Source organism: Mobula birostris, chromosome 17 (genome assembly GCF_030028105.1).
Source record: "Mobula birostris isolate sMobBir1 chromosome 17, sMobBir1.hap1, whole genome shotgun sequence".
Classification (NCBI taxonomy): Eukaryota; Metazoa; Chordata; class Chondrichthyes; order Myliobatiformes; family Myliobatidae; genus Mobula; species Mobula birostris.
In genome coordinates this window covers 26369781-26392717 of record NC_092386.1, presented here as the reverse complement: position 1 = coordinate 26392717, position 22937 = coordinate 26369781, and the positions used below count along the sequence as shown (strand labels likewise).

The following is a 22937-nucleotide window of genomic DNA, read 5'->3' as shown; positions in this document are numbered from 1 at the left end:
TCAGCTCCAGTGTGCGCAAAAATCCTGCGCTGTACAATTTTTTACCCAGTGACAACATGTGTGAACTGAATTTTATATATATATGTATTCATCTTAACAGCTAGCAAAACACTGTCAATAAGAACTTTGATCTCCTCTGGATTTGATTGTTTTTGCTCTTGTTCATCTGCATTCTCACAAAACATAACAGTATGTAGCAGGTAATGAAGGATTTTCTTGCTGGAGCTTTTGCACACCGTCCATACTGTATGTGATTTGCTTGTTAAATGACTCTATAAAAAGTCAGGTTTCCAAATATCACTCTACTTCTTCCCACTTGCAAAATTCTCTAGCAACTTCTGCACTGTGATAATACACATACCAGTTTCTGTATTGTACATAAATATTTCTTGTAGCTACATGCTCCTGACCTCGTGAGCTTTGGGTATAGCAGTTTCCACTGTTTCATTAAGCCATTCTGCTTTAAGTGCACATCATGATATTTGCTTCTTTGGAATTCGACATAATGAGTCAATCATTTCTTCAATAAAAACAATATATATAATCCAGTTCTAAAATCTGCCAACAAATCATCGCAAATTCCACATTGTCAACACTATCCGCATCAGAAACTGAAAAAGAAAATATGATTGTGTGCGATCATGAGATATATCTAACATGCCAACGAGATAAAGGGTGACAACCTTTTGTGCACAGTTTAAATTCCTTTGTGCGCTAGTAACAAAAAGGGAAACATTGTCCATAGGTTGTGGGAACATTTCAGTGATAGGGCAAGTGAAGTTGAACCCTTAGGTTCAAAAGCCTGAGCACTGAGGGATAATAACTGTTTCTGAACCTGGTGGTGCGAGTCCTGAGACTCCTGTACCTTCTTTCTGATGGCAGCAGCAAGAGAGCATGACCTGGGTTGTGGGGGTCCCTGGTCACGGATGCTGCTTTCCTGTGACAACATTTCACGCAGATATGCTCAATGGTGGGGAGGGCCTTACTCGTGATGGACTGGGCCATATCCACTACTTTTTGTACGATTTTCCGTTCAGGAGCATTGGTGTTTCCATACTACGCTGTGATGCAGCCAGTCAATATACTCTCTACTACACATCAATAGAAGTTTGTCGATGTTTCAGATGTCATGCCAAATCTTCGCAAACTTTTATGTAAGTAGAGATGCAGTCATGCTTTCTTCATAATTGTACTTACATGCTGGGCTCGACAGGTCCTCCAAAATAATAACACTGAGGAATTAGAAGTTGCTGACCCTCTCTACCTCTGATCCTCCGATGAGAACCGGCTCTTAGACCTCTGATTTCCTTCTCCTGAAGTGAATAATCAGCTCCTTGGTCTTGCTGCCATTGAGTAAGAAGTTGTTGTTATAGAAAATAGAAAATAGGTGCAGGAGTAGGCCATTCGGCCCTTCGAGCCTGCACCGCCATTTATTATGATCATGGCTGATCATCCAACTCAGAACACCGCCCCAGCCTTCCCTCCATACCCCCTGACCCCCGTAGCCACAAAGGCCATATCTAACTCCCTCTTAAATATAGCCAATGAACTGGCCTCAACTGTTTCCTGTGGCAGAGAATTCCACAGATTCACCACTCTCTGTGTGAAGAAGTTTTTCCTAATCGCAGTCCTAAAAGGCTTCCCCTCTATCCTCAAACTGTGACCCCTCGTTCTGGACTTCTCCAACATCGGGAACAATCTTCCTGCATCTAGCCTGTCCAATCCCTTTAGGATCTTATACGTTTCAATCAGATCCCCCCTCAATCTTCTAAATTCCAACGAGTACAAGCCCAGTTCATCCATTCTTTCTTCATATGAAAGTCCTGCCATCCCAGGAATCAATCTGGTGAACCTTCTCTGTACTCCCTCTATGGCAAGGATGTCTTTCCTCAGATTAGGGGACCAAAACTGCACACAATACTCCAGGTGCGGTCTCACCAAGGCCTTGTACAACTGCAGTAGTACCTCCCTGCTCCTGTACTCAAATCCTCTCGCTATACCATTCGCCTTTTTCACCGCCTGCTGTACCTGCATGCCCACTTTCAATGACTGGTGTATAATGACACCCAGGTCACGGTGCACCTCCCCTTTTCCTAATCGGCCACCATTCAGATAATAATCTGTTTTCCTATTTTTGCCACCAAAGTGGATAACTTCACATTTATCCACATTAAATTGCATCTGCCATGAATTTGCCCACTCACCCAACCTATCCAAGTCACCCTGCATCCTCTTAACATTCTCCTCACAGCACTCAGCCAGATTTTCAGTCTCCCTCCTATGTACTGATTCATCACCACCTTCGATTCTGCCTACGACAGAGGTGCTGTCAGCAAACTTGAAAATGGCATTGCAGCTTAGCCACACAGTCATAAGTATAAAATGAGCAGATATGGGGGCAAAGCACACAGCTTTGCGGTGCACCCGTACCAATGGAAATAGTGGAGGAAATGTTGCCAATCCGAACTGACTGAGGACTACAAGTGAGGAAATCAAGGATCCAATTGCACAAGGAGATATTGAGGCCAAGTTTTGGAGCTTATTGATTAGTTTTGCTGAGCTGTAATTGATAAAGAACATCCTGATGTATGCACGTTTGCTGTTCAGATGTTTCAGGTTTGAGTGAAAAGCCCAATGCGATGTTATCTGCTGTGGACCTGTTGCTCCAGTAGGCAAATTGGAATGGATCCAAGTCTCTTCTCAGCTAGGAGTTGATATGTTTCATCAGTAACCTCTCAGAACACTTCATCACTGTGAATGTAAGTGCTACTGGATGATAGCCATTGAGGCAGGCCACTTCTTAGGCGCCAGTATAATTGAAGCCTGCTTCAAGCAGGTCGGAACCTCAGACTGCCAAGTAAAAGGTTAAAGATCTCAGTGAAAGCTAAAGCTAGTTGATCAGCACAGGCATTTAGTGCTTGACCAGGTAGCCCGTCTGGGCCGGATGCTTTTTGTGGGTTTACCAGAGACTGAAATCACAGGATCGTCAGGAGCTGTGGGAGGTTGTGATGCTTCCTCCATGTGTTGACAGTCAAAACAAGCACAGAAGGCACGGAGCTCATCTAGAAGCAATGCCCTTTGTCACCTGCGTTGTCTGATTTTACCTTATAAGAAGTAATAGCATTCAAGCCCTGCCACAACTGTTGAGCATCCTTCTTTGATACAAGTTTAGTCCAGAATTGTCCTTTGCCTGTAAGATGCGTTCTGGAGATCATACCAGGACCTCTTGTAACTTTCTCGGTGACCAGATTTAAATGCCTCTGATCTGGCCCTCAGCATATTGAGGATCTCATGGTTCATCCAGGGCTTCTGGTTGGGGAAAACTGAATGATTTTGCGGGGACACATTTGTCTACAACTGCTTTAACCAAGTCCATGACAACTATGGTGTACTCAATCAGATCCACAGTTCAGTCCTTGAACATGGCTTAGACCACTGAATCTAAGCAATCCTGTAGCCGCTCCTCTGCCTCCCACAACCACCTCTTTGCTGTCCGAATCTCTGGAGCTTTGCTCTTTAGCCTCTGTCTGTATGTAGGTAGGAGAAGGACAGCCAAGTGATTTGATTTACCGAAATGCCGTCTGGGCATGGAATGGTGGGCATTCCTCATCTAAGTATAACAGCAGTCTAGTGTATTGGACCTCAGGTGCTACAGGTTATATGCGGATGATAATTGGGCAGGGATTTCTTCAAACAATCCTGGTTGAAGTTTCAGACTATGATTTGAAATGCATCAGGATGGACTGCTACTTGTTTGGAGATGGCATCATGCAGTATCTCAAGCATTTGATTATAGTCCAATGGTAGTGGTATATAAACCGCAGTCAGGATTATGGAGGAAAACTCATCAGGTAAATAGAACTGAGAGCATTTGATCGTTAGGCGTTCAAGGTCGGGGAAACACGTGTTCGACAAAACTGCCACATCAGAGCACCACAGAGTCTATCATGAAACACACAGTTCCACCTTCGCCTTTTCCAAATCAGCAGTTCAGACCAAGCGGTAAATTAAGAAATCTTTGGGTCTCACTGCTGTATATGGCATGCTAGGAGAAAGCCACGTCTTGCTCTGATACAGAGTACAACAATCTCTCATTTCCCTCCAATACAGCGAACTTGCCCTCAGGTCCTCAATTTTGTTCTCCAGTGACTGCACATTTGCTAACAAGATGCTGGGTAGAGGAGGCCACATCCTTCTGCATTTCAGCCTGGCTTGGAGTCCTCCCCGTCCCCGCCTCATTTCCACAATGGTGATGAACCATCACTTAAAGGTGCTGTACATGCTTGGTCCACCCTTATGAAATCTGTAGATCATTAAGTTGATTTAAAAGTACATTGCTGATACAAACAGGGGAAATTACATGTTGCAGATTGCAGTGAGAGTAATTGAAGAGGTATACACATAAGTATTGTACGCAACCCTCAGAATGTCACCGTGGTTCACTGGTGTCGTCTTGGACCATAATACCATAAGTCATAGGAGCAGAATTAGGCCAATCAGCTCATCGAGTCTGCTCCGCCATTTAATCATGGTTGATCATTTTTTTTTACCCTATTCAGCCCCACTCGCTGGCCTTTTCCCTCTAACTTTTGATGCCATGTCCAGTCAAGAATGCCTCCACAATCTCTGAGTGACTTATGTACCTTTACGTTTTTCAGCTTTTTGAGTACCTTCTCCCTTGTAACTGCACTCACTTCTCTTCCTTCAACATCTGGCACACTGCTAGTGTCTTTCACACTGATGCAAAATACTCATTTAGTTCATCTGCCATCTCCTTGTTCCCTGTTATTATTTCTCGTGGTCTTATATCCACTCACTCTCATCTCTGTTATTTTTTTATATACTTGAAAAAGCTTTCACTATGTATTTTGATATTGTTTGCTAGCTTGCTTTCATATTTCATCTTTTCCCTCCTAATGATTGTTTTAGTTGCTCTCTGTAGGTTTTTAAAAGCTTCCCTAACCTCTGTTTTCCCGCTATTTTTTGCTTTATTGTATGCCTTCTCTTTTGCTTTCACATTAGCTTTGACTTCCCTTGTCAGCCACAGTTGTACTATTTTTCCATTTGAGTATTTCTTTGTTTTTGAAATACATCTATCCTGCACCTTCTTCATTTTTCCCACAAACCTGCAGCACTGCTGCTAAGCTGTCATCCCTGCCAGCATCTCCTTCCAAGTTACTTTGACCAACTCCTCTCTCATACCACTGGAAATTGCTTTACTCCACTGAAATACTGCTTTGTCAGACTTTACATTCTCCCTATCAAATTTCAAGTTGTATCAAGGTCTTGTGTCAGTCGGTCCACTTTAGTCCCATTCTTTACCTCCAGATAGTCAGCTAATCTTCCATTCATGCAAGTATCTTTCCTGTAATATCATGAGCTCTTATCTTATTAAGCCTTGGTCTATCCTTCCTGTTATTTTCTCGAAGAATTCCAACAGATTTGCAGGCAAGATTTTCCCTTAAGGAAACCATACTGACTTGGCCCTACTTCATCATGTGCCTCCAAGTACCCCCGAAACCTCACCCTTAATGAATAAGACTCCAGCAGCATTCCAACCACTGAAGTCAGGCTAATTGGCCTATTATTTCCTTTTTTCTGCCTCCGTTCCCTTCTTAAAGAGTGGAGTGACATTTGTAATTTTCCAGTCTTCAGGAACCATTCCAGAATCTAACGATTCATGATAGATCATTACTAACGCCTCCACAATCTCTTCAGCCACCCCTTTGAGAACCCTGCGGTGTAGTCCATCTGGTCCAGGTGACTTACCTACCTTCAAACTTCTCAGCTTCCCAATCACTTTCTCCTTACTATTAACAACAACACTCACTCCTGCCTCCTGACACGCTCACATTTCTGGCCTTCTGCTAGAGACTTTCACAATGAAGAGTGACACAAAATACTTAATAAGTTTATCCACCATTTCTTTATCCTCCATTACCACCTCTCCAGCATCATTTCCCAGCAGTCCAATATCCATTATCATCTCTCTTTTGTTCTTTATATCCTGAAAACTGTTTTTGTATCCTCTTTTATATTATTGTCTAGTTTACCTTCATTCCTTATCTTTTCTCTCTTTATTGCCTTTTTAGTTGCTTTCTTTTCAAGAATTGCAGGAGGAGGGATTTGGAGGAAATCAATGTGCCTGGTCTGCTTTGCTCAGTTTTTGTGCGGAAGGGATTTGGGGGTTGATGATCGTTCTGCCTTTCCATTCTTTCTTGGTTTCATGGCTACCCGGAGAGATGAAGAATTTCAGAGCTGTATACTTTAATAATAAAATGAACCTTTGTTGGCTTTTAAAAGCTTCCTAACCCTCTGCTTTTCCACTAATTTTTGCAATATTATATGCCCTCTCTTTTGCTTTAATGTTGTCTTTGATTTTCCATGTCAGCCATAGTTACTTCATTTTCCCTTTAGAATACTTATTCATCTTTGGGATATATCTTTCCCATACCTTCTGAGTTTCCCCCAGAAACACCAGCCATTGCTGTTCCACTGTCATCCCTGCTAGTGTCCCCCTCCAATCAACTTTGGCTATCTCATGCCTCTGTAATTCCACTGTAATACTGATACATCTGCTTTTAGCTTCTTCTTCTCAAACTGCAGAGTGTATTCTATCATATTACGATCACTGCCTCTCCAGGGGTCCTTTACCTTAAGCACACTAATCTAATATAGGGCATTCCATAACACCCAATCCAGAAATGCTGTTCTCCTAGTAGGTTCAAACACAAACTGCTATAAAAACCCATCTCATATGCATTCTACAAATTTCCTCTCTTGGGATCCAGTACCAACCTGATTTTACCAACCTACATACTTACACATTGAAATCCCCCATTATTATCGCAGCACTGGCCTATTTACAAGCCTTTTCTATCTCCCATTGTACTTTGTAGCCCGTATCCTGGCTACTGTTTGGAAGCCTGTATACAACTTCCATCAGAGTCTTCTTACTATTGCAGTTTCTTAACTCTACCCACAAGGATTCTACATCTTCTGATCCTAAGTCACCTCTTTCGAAGGATCTGGTTTCAGTTTTTTACCAACAGAGGCACTCCATCCCCTCTGTCTACCTGCCTGTCCTTTTGATACAATGCGTATCCTTGGATAAAGAATCTAGTGCTTTCCCAGCATATCTGACGATTAAACTCTTCTTGGGCTTTCAGACAGGTACAGGTATCGATTTTAACCGACGTTTCGATGATAAACTCTATTGTCTTCAACAGGGATGCTGCCTGGGCAGGTTTAGTCTGGTGGTGTTCATACCGCTGTCATCCATCCCTCCTGATTGGTTAGTCCACATCCAATCAGGTTTCCGCTTTTGCACCTCGTTTATAATCGAATTCCAGTTCTTACGTTGAGCGACACCTTTGTCTTTGTTAAAAAAAAATTCTCCAATTTCAATGGCTTTCTTCACCAGGCTGCCCCAAAAGCCATTAGAGCAGCACAGTATCTTTATGCTGTCGAAGTCAATCCTATGGCTATTGCAAATGCAATGTTCTGCTACTGCCGATTTCTCTGGGTAACCCAAACAGATACACCACCTGTGCTCTTTGATCCAGGTTTCCACCGTGGGTCCTGTCTGGTCGATATGCACTGCTCCGCATTCACAAGGAATCCTGTAAACACCGGCAGTTCCGAGTCCTAGGTCATCTTTGACCCGCCTGAGCTGCGATTTGAGCTTCCTTACAGGTTTGTGAATGGTATTAATCTGGTATTTCTTCAGGATCCTGGCGATCCTTACAGAAGTCGTGGAAATATAGGGAAGACAGGCAACAGCGACGGGTTCCTCCTCATTGTTAGGTTTCCTGTTTTTTCTGGTGGCGCTCTTAAGCCTTCGCAATTGACTTCGACAACACAAAACTACTGTGCAGCGCTAAAAGCTTTTGGGACCGCCAGGTGAAGGAAGCCATCAAAATAAAACTAGAGAAAAAGAATTTTTAACAAGGACGAAGGTCTCGCTCTAAGTAAGAATTGGAATTTGGTTGTAAACAAGGTAGGAGAGCGGAAACCTGATTGGATGAGGACTAACCAATCAGGAGGGACAGACAACAGGGGTATATATACACCATTGGAGTAGACATGCCCAGGCATCATCCTTGATGAAGGTTGCAGAGTTTGTCATCAAAACTTCAGTTAAGATCAATGCCTGCACCCGGCTGGAAACCCAAGAAGAATTTATTCATTGTATCCTTGAATGTTAAGCTCCCAACTATGATCTTCTTTCAGTCACGACTCAGAAATGCCCACAACACCAGACCTACCAATCTCTAACTGTGTTACAAGATCATCTATCTTATTCTATGTACTGCATGTATTCAGATATTTGTAACACCTTCAATCCTTTATTCATCACCCTTTTTGATTTTGGCCCCCATTACACTTCAACTCATTCTCACTGATCGTAACTGTGCCCTATCATCTGCCTATCTCACCACGTACTGCATCTAGTCCTACACCAATTTCCATATCCTCAGCCCTATCTCTCTAGTTTCCATCTCCTGCCAAATTATTTTAAACCACCCTCCCACAGCTCCAGCAAGCCTGCCTGCAATGATATCGGTCCCCTTTGGGTTCAGGTGTATCCCGTCCTTTTTCTACAGTTTATAGCTTCACCCAGAAGAGATCCCAATGATCCAGAAATTTGAAAGCCTGCCACCTGTACCAATTCTTCAGCCTTGTAATCATCTGCCAGATCATCCTATTCTTACCCTCACTGGCACGTGAACAGGCAGCAACCCAGAGATTACAACCCTGGAGGTTCTGCTTTCCAGTTTTCTGCCTGACTCTCTATATTCTCTTTTCAGGACCTCCTCCCTTTTCCTACCTATGGCATTGGTACCAATATGTACCACAACCTCCAGCTGTTTATCCTCCTCCTTTAGAATGCCATGGAACCGGTCAGAGACATCCCTGACCCCGGCACCTGGGAAGCACCATACCACCCAGATGTCCCTTTCACGTCCACAGAATGTGCTTTCCACTCCTCTAACTATGACATCCCCAATCACTACTGCAATCCTCTTCTCGCCCCTTCCCTCTCAGCCACAGAGCCAGATTCAATGCGAAAGACCTGCCCTTCCCTCTGGTAGATCGTGCCTCCCCCCAACAGTATCCAAAGCATTATGCTTATTATTGAGGGGTACGGCCACGGGGGTACTCTGCACTGGTTGCCTATTTCTTTCCCTCACCTGATAGTCACCCAAGTACCTGCCTCCTGCAACTCAGGAGTGACTACATCCCTGTAGCTCCTATCTAACACCTCCTCATTTTCCCATATCAGCCATAAGGTCATCCAGCTCTAGATCCACTTCCTTTTCAGTCTCTAAGGAGCTGCAGCTCGGTGCACTTCATTCAGATGTAGCTATCAGAGAGACTAGAGGTTTCCCAGAGTTCCCACATCTCATACAAAGAACTTACTACTACCTCCGAACTCATTATCAGTGCACTAGCTATGTATCAACAGAAAAAAAAATGCAAGAAACTTACTTACTTAGAACCTCTGCCTGTGCTTGCCCAAGCCTGACCACTCCAACATTGGCCCACTCTGCTTACACCTCCCTTCTTTTTATTGGCCCCCTGAATTGCAGTCTGCTGAAAAGAACTGCAAGCTCTTTTTAAACCTGGCACTGCGTCACCAATGAATGACCTCTCAGACTAATTTCAGCCCACCAAACCTAATGCACAATGAGAAGTGGCATAACATTTCTGTATCTGCACAATTTAAAAGGCAACATTCTGGATCTCCATTTCTGCAGTGTATATCCTTCTATAAGCGAACAGAAAATGCATAGCACTCATGATTTTACACTACTAAAGGACAACACACTTAAGATAAGTAGATCTGAACATTAATCTTCCTTGGTAAGATTGCTGGATAAGACCTTTGCATCATACATCTGCTATAAAATGTTTAAACATCCACTATTATAAAACAAAATGGAAGTATAAAATGAAGAACTTATGACTTGGCAAATGTCCATGATAAAATTAAACTTTGATATTTTTAGTGGGGAAGAAACATCCAGCAGGTCATCTTACCTATTGTGAGAAATTAAATTAACACAATGCAACACAATACCCAAACTGATTTAAACTTTGAGCTGTAACAGTGTATCAGTTTTCACTGCTATTCTATACACATATTATTTGTCGGTTTTTGAATTCCAGTAAAATTCTTAATCACAAACTGTTCTTTTGATAAAACCATTTAAAAAATACTTACATGCCACCTTCCAGGAAATTACAGACGTTTTCATCTCTTTTTGACACTAAGTGAAATGTCTCCCTTATAATTTGTTGTTGAGTATCTTCACTCTGTAACAGAGTACAGATTCATTTATAATTTAAAAGCAGCTGTCATTGCATTAAAAAGTTGGCAACTTTTAAAATAAGATCTTTAACTGACACTTTTAAGTGCAAGCTGCAGTGCTAAACAAAAGCAACACCTCCTTATATGTATCAAAACAGCATTTGTGTGATAGATTTGGGGGAAGTAGAAAAAAAACTGGGCTGTGCAGTACACAAATTACACTGAGAGTGAAACTGTAATTTGTGTGCCAAACTCTAAACAAGACCATTTTTCAGTCAGCAATTTTGCTCTGTTTTATGACAAAGTACCGGTAAGTGGATTAGATGCAAATATCCATATTTTAGAAGTAGAGAGGGGTCAACACGGTAACGAAGCAATTAGTTTAACACTTTACAGCACCAGCCGGAGATCGGGGTTCAATTCCTGCCGCTGTCTGCTACGAATTCATACGTTCTCTTCGTGACCGTGTGGGTTTTCTCCAGGTGCTCCTGTTTCCTCTCACATTCCACAGAAGTACAAGCTATAGTAAGTTGTGGGCATGCAATACTCATGCTGGAAGCATAGTAAACACTTTTGGGCTGCCTATATTGCATCCTCAATGCAAACAACACATACCACTATATGTTTCAATGTTTCGATGTACATGTGACAAAAACAGCTAATCTAAAGAACAGAGAATAGGCTCAAAAAGATCAAAGAAAAGATTTTTTTTCATGTTTTAAATACTGAAATACACTAATTCTGTCTGGACCCAAACACAAGCTTGTACTAGCTTAAGTAAGACCATAAGACTATAAAATATAGGAGTAGAAGTAGGCCATTTGGCCCATCAAGTCTGCTCTGCCATTCAATCATGGGCTGATCCAATTCTTCCAGTCATTCCCACTCCCCTGCTTTCACCCCATACCCTTTGATGCCCTGGCTAATAAAGAACCTATCTATTTCAGCCTTAAATACACCCAATGACTTGGCCTCCACAGCCGCTCGTGGCAACAAATTCCACAGATTTACCACCCTCTGACTAAAGTAATTTCTCCACATCTCAGTTCTAATGGACGTCCTTCAATCCTGAAGTCCCCTTGTCCTAGACTCCCCTACCGCAGGAAATAACTTTACCATATCTAATCTGTTCAGGCCTCTTAACATTCAGAATGTTTCTACGAGATCCCCCCTCATTCTCCTGAACTCCAGGGAATACAGCCCAAGAGATGCCAGACGTTCCTCAGACGGTAACCCTTTCATTCCTGGAATCATTCTCGTGAACCCTCACCAATGTCAGTATATCCTTTCTAAAATAAGGAACCCAAAACTGCACACAATACTCCTAGTGTGGTCTCTCGAGTGCCTTATACAGCTTCAACATCACATCCTTAATCTAATATTCTATACCTCTAGAAATGAATGCCAACATTGCATTCGCCTTCTTCACAACCGACTCAACCTGGAGGTTAACCTTTAGGATATCTTGCACAAGGACTCCCAAGTCCTTTGCATCTCTACATTTTGAATTCTCTCCCCATCTAAATCATAGTCTGCCCATTTATTTCTTCCACCTAAGTGCATGACCACACACTTTCCAACATTGTATTTCATTTACCACTTCTTTGCCCATTCCCTTAAAACTATCTAAGTCTCTCTGCAGGCTCTCTGTTTCCTCAACACTACCTGCTCCTCCACCTATCTTTGTATCATCAGCAAATTTAGCCACAAATCCATCAATCCCATAGTCCAAATCAGTGACATGCATCATAAAAAGCACTGATCCCAACACCGACCCCTGTGGAACTCCACTGGTAGCCGGCAGCCAGCCAGAATAGGATCCCTTTATTCCCACTCTCTGTTTCTTGCAGACCAGCCAATGCTTCACCCATGCTAGTAACTTCCCTGTAATTCCATGGGCTCTTATCTTGCTAAGCAGCCTCATGTGTGGCACCATGTCAAAGGCCTTCTGAAAATCCAAGTGCACGTCTACTGCATCTCCTTTATCTACCCTGCTTGTAATTTCCTCAAAGAATTGCAGTGGATTTGTCAGGCAGGATTTTCCTTTCAAGAAACCATGCTGGCTTTGGCCTATCTTGTCATGTGCGTCCAGGTACTCCGTAATCTCATTGTTAACGATCAATTCCAACAACTTCCCAACCACTGATATCAGGCTAACAGGTCTAAAGTTTCCTTTCTGCTGCCTCCCACCCTTCTTAAATAACAGAGTAACATTTGCAATTTTCCAGTCATTCGGTATAATGCCAGAATCTATTGATTCCTGAAAGATCATCGCTAATGCCTCTGAATTACAAATGTGCTACAAATGTGTTTAAACTAATTTGGCAGGGGGATGGGAACCGGAATGACAGAGTGGAGGAAGAGGAAAAGAGAAATAAATCTAAGATATTGAGCAGTAAAGATGTCAGGAAAGACAGGCAGGTGATGGGGCAAATTTGTAGCCATTGGGATGAGTTGCAGTGCAATAAAGTTGGAGTGAAATCAAAGCGAAAAGTATCAAATACTGGTCTTGAGGTGTTATACTTAAATGCACGCAGCATAAGGAATAAGGTGGATGATCTTGTCGTACAGCTACAGATTGGCAGGTATGATACTGTGGCCATCACTGAGACGTGGCTAAAGGATGCATGTCTCTGGGAGCTGAACGTTCAAGGATACAAGGTGTATCGGAAGGATAGGAAGGTAGGCAGAGGGGGAGGCGTGGCTTTATTGGTAAGAAATGATATTAAATCATTAGAAAGAGGTGATATAGGATCAGAAGGTGCAGAATCTTTATGGGTTGAGCTAAGAAATCACAGGGGTAAAAGGACCCTGATGGCAGTTATTTAAAGGCCTCCAAACAGCTGCAGGGATGTGGACTACAAATTACAACGGGAAATAGAAAAGGTTTGTCAGAAGGGCAGTGTTATGATAATTGTGGGGGATTTTAACATGCGAGTGGATTGGGAAAATCAGGTCGGCACTGGATCTCAAGAGAGAAAATTTGTAGAATGTCTGCGAGATGGCTTTTTAGAACAGCTTGTTGTTGAGCCCACTAGGGGATTGGCTGTACTGGATTGGGTATTGTGTAATGAACCAGAGGTGATTAGAGAGATTGAGGTGAAGGAACCCTTAGGAGGCAGTGATCATAACATGATTAAGTTCACTGTGAAATTTGAAAAAGAGAAGCCGAAATCTGATGTGTCGGTATTTCAGTGGAGTAAAGGAAATTACAGTGGCATGAGAGAGGAACTGGCCAAAGTTGACTGGAAAGGGACACTGGCAGGAAAGACGGCAGAGCAGCAGTGGCTGGAGTTTATGCAAGAAGTAAGGAAGGTGCAAGACAGGTATATTCCAAAAAAGAAGAAATTTTCGAATGGAAAAAGGATGCAACCATGGTTGACAAGAGGAGTCAAAGCCAAAGTTAAAGCAAAGGAGAGGGCATACAAGGAAGCAAAAATTAGTGGGAAGACAGAGGATTGGTAAGTTTTTAAAACCTTACAAAAGGAAACTAAGAAGGTCATTAAGAGGGAAAAGATTAACTTTGAAAGGAAGTTAGCAAATAATATCAAAGAGGATACTAAAAGCTTTTTCAAGTATATAAAGAGTAAAAGACAGGTGAGAGTAGATATAGGACCGATAGAAAGTGATGCTGGAGAAATTGTAATGGGAGATAAGGAGATGGCAGAGGAACTCAACGAGTATTTTGCATCAGTCTTCACTGAGGAAGACATCAGCAGTATACTGGACACTCAGGGGTGGCAGGGAAGAGAAGTGTGCGCAGTCACAATTACGACAGAGAAAGTACTCAGGAAGCTGAATAGTCTAAAGGTAAATAAATCTCCTGGACCAGATGGAATGTACCCGCGTGTTCTGAAGGAAGTAGCTGTGGAGATTGCGGAGGCATTAGCGATGATCTTTCAAAAGTCGATAGATTCTGGCAAGGTTCCGGAGGACTGGAAGATTGCAAATGTCACTCCACTATTTAAGAAGGGGGCAAGGAAGCAAAAAGGAAATTATAGACCTGTTAGCTTGACATCAGTGGTTGGGAAGTTGTTGGGAGTCGATTGTCAAGAATGAGGTTACAGAGTACCTGGAGGCATATGACAAGATAGGCAGAACTCAGCATGGATTCCTTAAAGGAAAATCCTGCCTGACAAACCTATTACAATTTTTTGAGGAAATTACCAGTAGGCTAGACGAGGGAGATGCAGTGGATGTTGTATATTTGGATTTTCAGAAGGCCTTTGACAAGGTGCCACACATGAGGCTACTTAACAAGAGCCCATGGAATTATGGGAAAGTTACATATGTGGATAGAGTGTTGGCTGATTGGCAGGAAACAGAGAGTGGGAATACATTGTACATCAACAATTTGGATTATGGAATAGATGGCTTTGTGGCTAAGTTTGCTGACGATACGAAGATAGGTGGAGGGGCCGGTAGTGCTGAGGAAATAGAGAGTCTGAAGAGAGACTTGGATAGATTGGAAGAATGGGCAAAGAAGTGGCAAGTGAAGTACAATATTGGAAAGTGTACGGTTATGCACTTTGGCAGAAGTGTTTGGCAGAACTATTATTTAAATGGGGAAAGGATTCAAAGATGCAACAGGACTTGGGAGTCCTCGTACAGGATACCCTTAAGGTTAACCTCCAGGTTGAGTCGGTAGCGAAGAAGGCGAATGCAATGTTGGCATTCATTTCTAGAGGAATAGAGTATAGGAGCAGGGATGTGATGTTGAGGCTCTATAAGCCGCTAGTGAGACCTCACTTGGAGTACTGTGGGCAGTTTTGGTCTCCTTATTTAAGAAAGGATGTGCTGACGTTGGAGCAGGTACAGAGAAGATTCACTAGAATGATTCTGGGAATGAGAGGGTTAACATATGAGGAACGTTTGTCCGCTCTTGGACTGTATTCCTCGGAGTTTAGAAGAATGAGGGGAGACCTTATAGAAACATCTCGAATGTTGAAAGGCATGGACAGAGTGGGTGTGGCAAAGTTGTTTCCCATGATGGGGGAGTCTATTACAACAGGGCATGACTTAAGGATTGGAGGGTGCCCATTCAGCAGAAATGCAAAGAAATTTTTTTAGTCAGAGGGTGGTGAATCTATGGAATTTGTTGCCACGGGCAGCAGTGGAGGCCAAGTCATTGGGTGTATTTAAGGCAGAGATTGATAGGTATCTGCTTAGCCAGGGCATCAAAGGTTATGGTGAGAAGGCGGGGGAGTGGGACTAAATGGGATAATGGATCAGCTCATGATAAAAATGGCGGAGTAGACTCGATGGGCCGAATGGCCGACTTCTGCTCCTTTGTCTTATGGTCTAAATAAAAAATCCTGAATTTTCTCTCTGCTCCAGAGATTTACCAATGTTTGACTGTAATTCTCAATCTCAATAAAATTATTACATCTATTATGTCAGTTTTTGTCTGCCTTGTTTCTCTCAGAAGGAAAACTCATAAATAAGGTTCCTACAAAATACACCCATTTATATTTCTTTTCCTGAATATTTCATGATTTCTTGTCTCATGTTAATTAAGAACTTACTAATTGGCTAATCCCCTCATCTCAACTAACATCCCACTAAATGAAAATATAAATAAAACTGCATGTACCAAAAATCTAAAACAAGAAACAGGAAACCAGGAAACAATCAGCAGGTCTCTATTTCCTGAGGAGACTGAGGTCCTTTAACATCTGCCGGACGATGCTGAGGATGTTCTACGAGTCTGTGGTGACCAGTGCTATCATGTTTGCTGTTGTGTGCTGGGGCAGCAGGCTGAGGGTGGCAGACACCAACAGAATCAACAAACTCATTCGTAAGGCCAGTGATGTTGTGGGGATGGAACTGGACTCTCTCACGATGGTGTCTGAAAAGAGGATGCTGTCTAAGTTGCATGCCATCTTGGACAATGTCTCCCATCCACTACATAGTGTACTGGGTGGGCAGGTACAGCAGTACATTCAGCCAGAGACTCATTCCACCGAGATGCAGCACTGAGCGTCATAGGAAGTCATTCCCACCTGTGGCCATCAAACTTTACAACTCCTCCCTTGGAGGGTCAGACACCCTGAGCCAATAGGCTGGTCCTGGACTTATTTCATAATTTACTGGCATAATTTACATATTACTATTTAACTATTTATGGCTCTATTACTATTTATTATTTATGGAGCAATTGTAACAAAAACCAATTTCCCCCGGGATTAATAAAGTATGACTATGACCATAGGTGTAGGCTACATCTGTGAGAAGAATAAGAATCAATGTTTCAGATCAGAGACCATTCATCAAGTCCACCTGCTCTGCAAATTGCAACACTTATCCTCTTTTTCTGCCTGTGTTCTCATTCTCCAACTGCTCACATTTAGTCATTAACCAAATAACCTAGATTACAATTTATGACCATGATAACCCAAGTTTCACCCTACCAGAGACAGGCCCACTCCAATCTTCCTTCACTTACACAAATTTTTGTCTGTTTTTCAGTTCTGAAGAAAGTCTCCAGCTTGAAAAACTGATTTTGCTTTTACCAAAGCATTCAATTAGAAAGGGACCTGCGTTCCTTTTCATTTGTTTTGGACATAATTTTAAGCAGTTCTTGCAATTATTTTTTAAACTAATTTGCTGCTTCACTCTTTACTTCAAATCTTCCTCCTCTGTGGTCCAGCCATTTACCATACAAACTCCCACCAAAATAGCTTCACAATTTTTCTTCATCACCCTCTGTACTATGACTTCTCATCTGCAGTGAGTTCAGTCTCCAATTTAATTCATATCTTCTACATTTTCTGGATTTGGTGACCACCCTTTTCAAAAGTACATGATCCCGCCAATTTTATTGCTTGTGGTTGAGGCTGCAATTTCCAGAAGATGAACATTTTTTTTTTGCAATTTCTTCTCTCCCAACTCTGGGACTCTATTAGGTACATGAATGGTAGGGGTATGAAGGGTTATGATCTCAGAGCAGATTGATGGGAGTAAGCAGTTTAAATAATTTGGCGTGGACTAGGTGGGCCAAAGGACCCATTCCAATGCTGTACTTTTCTATGACTAACTCTACTTCAATGATCCTTAAAGCTGACAGGATGAGAGCAGGTACAAACATTGCATCCTGATCATGTTTCTGAAAGTGGAGGTGAACAGTCCTATTGTAGATTTAAAAAGCAGGATACCTTTTCCCTGCACTTACACCAGATTATTGGCCTGACTCTGCAATCATCAGATCAGAAGGAACAGTTACTCAGAGGAAACTGACACCAGTTTCAGTGAGGGAGAAAATGTTTCCATGGCCTCTCTTCCTCCACTGTTGCCTGGAGTAGTGTTTCAGGATTGTCCCACAGAAATAGGAAAAAGCCATCCAATTGAGTTCTTTGCCTTCCCAAATGGCTTTCTCTACCCAATTCCACCTGGCATGGATAGCAATGCAAAAATCGGTACCACTTCACATTAAATCTACCCATTCCAATAAATGCACTTCCAATAAACTTTCCTAAATTCTTACAATATTTTTGCTACTCTCAACCTTTGATAGCTGAGAGGGCATACTGTCAAAAGGATATTACAATTCTAGAGGCAATCAAGTATTCTTCACTACCGGGGATTAGATTGCTGCATAAACATAACTTTGCTATTTATATCATCAGTATTAACAAGGGTTGAATGTACTTGAACTAGGTAACAGCAGGACAAGGTCACTATGATTTCTTTAGTATAGGCATGAAACAAGGTGTGGCTGGCATTCAATATAGTGACTTTGATAAAATGCTATTATCCATTAATAAACAATTATAAATGCCTGACTGAAAGCTTAGAAAAGTAAAATCCATAAAAATAATTAATTTCTATTTTGCAAGTATTATCAATAGGCTTTAGTAGATTCTTATCAGTATTATTCCTGAGACTAGCCAATGAACTTTAATATCATACATAAAACTTCTTGAATTTTGCCTCAAATTCATCATCATGAATTCCTGTCAAAGTCTCAAGTTCAAAGTACATTTATTTTCAAAGTTTGTATACTTTATACAATCTTGAGATTCATTTTTTACAGGCTGCTACAAAACAAAGAAACCCAATAGAACCCATTTATAAAAAGAAGACCCTCAAGCACCCAATGTGCAGGAAAAAATGAACAAATAAAAGTAAGCAAGTAGCATTCAGAACTGAAGGTCACAAAAGTGAGTCCACACTTTGATAGTTGCAAGCCAGCCACAGTTCAGTGTAGAGATGAGTAAACCTCGTGAAGCAGCGAGATGAAGTTCAGTGCAGAGTCCAGTAAAGCTCACAGAGCGAAGATTGAACAAGCCCCTCCCTCGCCTCCGGCCCAAACACCCTGACCTTTCTCAATCTGGCCTGGTGCTTAAATCATTCAAACCTCAGGTCATTCCTTGCTCTCGGACCTGGGCCCTGCCGCTTCGATACGCTCTCGGGCTGGTGCCCGCCACCTCAGTTCAGCTCGTACTCAGCTTTTCCAATTCAGCTCAGCACTAATATCGATCAAACCTTGGGTCTTTCCTTGCTCGCAGGTGCAGACTCTAGATTACCTCTGCTCTCCTCACTTCGGTTCTGCCAAATCGAATTACCTCTAAATCCACAGCAGCCATTCCCCGCCTCTCTGGCCCAGACTCTGCCGCCTTGACTCAGCCCGCACACACCATGGCGCAACCATTCTGCATCTTTGAGATTTCAGTTCCCACTGCAAAAATGCCAAGTTGTACAAACTGTTCAAATGCTCAACTCCAACAGGGAAATTGCAGTCTATTGTTTGCAGTCAACACACACAAAACGCTGGAGGAACTCAGCAGGCCAGGCAGCATCTATGGAAAAGAGTATAGTCGATATTTCGGGCCAAGATCCTTCATGAAGACACAATTGCTTGCAGTGATTATTTACCAGAAAACGAGTGATTAATAAAGTATTTAGTTGTTTTCGTCATTTTGTTTGTCACCAGCAAGTGGTCGCAGATCTTCACCAGCACCATCTTAAAGCAGAAGAACAATCACCATAATCATCAGGGACACCAACTATAACAATGGAGCTAATTCCACATCACTTATCCACTACAAAGCCCAGATTAATCACTCAAGAGTTAATGTATTTTTCTGAAATATCGTTCAGAAAACTCTTCCTTCTTCCAGTGCATAACTGTGGATATTTGTTCGTATACTTTTAGTGTCTAAAAATTACTGAAATAGCTCAAAAGTTTTCAAAAATTAGAAGTATGTTATAGTCGAATGCAGAACCATTCTGTACAAATAACAAAAAAAAATTATGCAACATTAAAGCCTTTTGTCTTACAAACCCTGTGCTAAGAACATTTCAGGCAATGCAGCACTTTCTCAGACGAGTACTGAAGCATTAGTCTAAACTATGCACACAATTCCTACAAAACCTAAAACTTAAAAAACATGCTATAAACTACAATGACACTTTTATGATGAACAACAATATATAGAATAGTGTATTAAAAAGTTATAATGCAAAGTAGGATAATTCTGAGTTAAAAAAAATTGATGGAAAAAAATAGAATCCTAAGTTAATGACGACAGTCAGTGCCATACAGTCTAGCGTTCCAGGAGATTCTTCACAATTAGTGAAGAATCACAATTTAGTTGTAATACTTTCAATTGACTGCACTTGCTGCCCATTATTTTTCTGAAAAGGCAAATTTAAGATGGGGAGCAAATGCACCATACCTCCAAACTACATGCAAACGTAACTTGATTGATTGGCATTTAAAATCCCAGGTGTCTGACCTATGGGAGCCTCAGAAGGAACTTCAATATGTGATCTGTTATTTGAACACTTTAACATATTAAAGTACAAAAGCAAAATGGAGCACTCAAAGCCCTTGAGCTTGCTCTGCCATTCAGTAAGTTCATGACTGATCCTACCTTGTCTTCAGATACAACTCCTTGTATTCTTCCTGTTAATTCTGGATTCCTTTATTGATCAAAATTCTCCCCATCTCAGCTTTGAATAGACACATTTATGGCTCAAAGTGATGAACTGTAAAGACTCACAACGAATTTCTTCAGTTTTAAACTGGCAGTAATAATTCCCAATTTCATATTTCCATCTGGGGCTAAATAACTATCCATTTAGCACCTATCTTGTCAAATCCCTCATAACCTGCTTCAATTTCGAGTATCTCTCATTCTTCCAAACTGCATCGCGAATAAGCCCAGATTTCAAGACAACTCCTTTATCCCAGGACTCATCTTAGATCATATTCTCTGAAATGAAAACAGCAATTTCATATATAAAATCCAAATTTGGTACCACCAACATCCTGCAAATTATACGGCAAGTTATCCTGAGAATTCCACACATTCCATTTGCCTTCCTATTTACTGTATATCCAGTCTAATCTTATTTCACCTACAGAGACACAGAGAATCTTGTGTTGTGGCTTTCTAGAGTCTCTTTCCATTTAAACACTACTCTGCTTTTCCTACCTTAACGGATAACTTCATTTAATTTTATTCACCAAATATTCACCCACTCTCTTAACTACACATCCCTTTGACGACTCTGCCATCTCCTCACAATTAGTTTTCCCACCTGTTTGTGTTTTGCCAAGAAATTTAGTAACACAACAACTCTATCCTTTCATTCTAGTCCTTAAAACCGATTGATAATGATTAAGGCTCCGGTACTGGCCCATGTAACAATCCACATGTTACTATTTGGTAACATGAAAATGATTTATCAAAACTTGTTTTTCTTTACATTAGTTAATCCCTCCCAGTCAAAGGATTTTGTTAGGCTTTTTAAAATGTTGAACGTTATTGAATATCTTCTGGAAATCCAAAAATGCTACAATTAATGGCTTCTTTACAACCACCCTGCGTGTTACATCCTCAAATTTGTTGAACGTTTCCCAATTTTAAAATCATAATGACTCTGCTTGATTACAATGTGACCTTAAGTCCTTCATCTAGTTCCTTAGTAACATATTCCAATCTCTGAGACTAAATGCCAGCTCAACAATTCCCAGTCCCCTTAAGGTAACAAGTTATGGCCCTGCTATTTCTGTTTAGAATTCTAAACTCATCTGTTGTCTCTGATGGAACTTCAAATCTTATCAGTTTTTACTTCACAGATACCTGTACTACCTGATCTAATGAGTATTTTTTAATATTGAAAATTCTTACTGCTAGGATAACATAAGATAAACATAGATATTTCATAAAGTTATAGCCTGTTTTAGGGACATGTGTAATGATACACAACTTATTTAGTTTAGATTAATCCAAAGCAGCTCTGTCTTCAAATCAGTGTAGTGCAATTTGAAAATAACTTCCAGAATTTCTTCCAAGAGTCCTTCCACAGTTTCACACTTTTTATAGTGAACAGATGTAAAAACAGGAGGTGCTGTGCAAAATTTACAATTCACCAGCAAAAGCATACAAAACAACTTTTGAAGAGATCCTCAATCACCTCTGGCAAGATGACAGTCAATCAAAATGAGTTTTGATAAAAGGGTCGAAGATGCAAAACATTAACTGTTTCTACTTCCAAAACAGCTGCCTGACCTACTGAGTTTTTCCACCATTTTCTTTTATGTCATAGTACTGCTACCATCTCTTTTCTAACATTGTGTCCAAGGCAAAATAAAAAATATCACTATCCTAATAATGGCAAAGGCCAGCAAGCAAGTGAAAAATTTTCAACTATATCTGCCAAAAATATCGAATCAGTCTCTGAAATTCTCATCATTACAGATACAAGTATCCACCCAATTACATCCATTCCATATAACATCAAGAAATAAGTGACAGTTTAAATATAAAATGTGGTATAAAAGCTGAATGGTGTGAAAAGCAATGTAACCTTTGTTCTGGCAGTGGAGCAGACTATACTCCAGAACTAAATAGGTTTCTAGCCAAGCTGTGCCAGTACATTTTAAATAATATATATGAAAAAGTACAACAATTGCATATTTTATATACAAAAAGTATGACAAACCCAATTCAGCTAATTACCTCCCAATCTGTGTCCTCATGATTATCAACGAAGTGACACAAGTTATCACTATCAAATAAAACTCAAGTTAGCAATAACCATATAGTGATGCCTCCTTTGGGTTTTGTCACGTCCACTTGCCTGCAGACCTCAATAAAACAAAGATCCAAACATGAATAAAGAGCTGAATTCCAACTTTGACATTGACTCATTCACATATGGTGCATTAACGAGCCATGGGGAAGCAGAAGATGGCCAGCCGCAATGAGTAAACACTGATGGTTTCTGCTCCAAGATAGCTCTACTTGTGGAGATCAATTGTCAACCCAGTTTAGGACAACCTAGTAACTGGTAAATAGCATAAGGAGATCACAACAGGTTCTCCACTTGGTTTTGGACTACCTGAACAACAATAATACATATGCCAGACTGCTGTTTATTAATTACAACTCAGTATCCAAAACCATTCCCCTCATTAAATAGGGGCCGTGGACAATTCTGATTTGATGGAGACAGACGTGAAAGCACGAGGAACATCTGGAAAAATTTCTGAAACGCTCGTTCGCTGTTGTCGTTACTGCGCGGTTGGGAATCTTTCTGAGGTAAAGCCTCAAAATCCCCGGTTTTGCCTACTGTTGGCAACCCAGATGGAGGTCAAATCGTTCGGATAGAG

At 41.3% G+C, this 22937-nt stretch overlaps 1 protein-coding gene across 2 annotated transcripts in view; it reads right to left on the bottom strand.

Moving 5' to 3' along the window:
- Positions 1–22937, bottom strand: part of LOC140211573 (AP-3 complex subunit sigma-1) — a 97143-nt gene that overhangs the window by 56717 nt on the left and 17489 nt on the right. For both annotated transcript variants that reach the window (XM_072281416.1, XM_072281415.1), the window contains exon 2: positions 10229–10320. In XM_072281416.1, coding sequence (XP_072137517.1) covers positions 10229–10320 — 92 coding nt within the window. The remainder of the gene's footprint in view (positions 1–10228; positions 10321–22937) is intronic.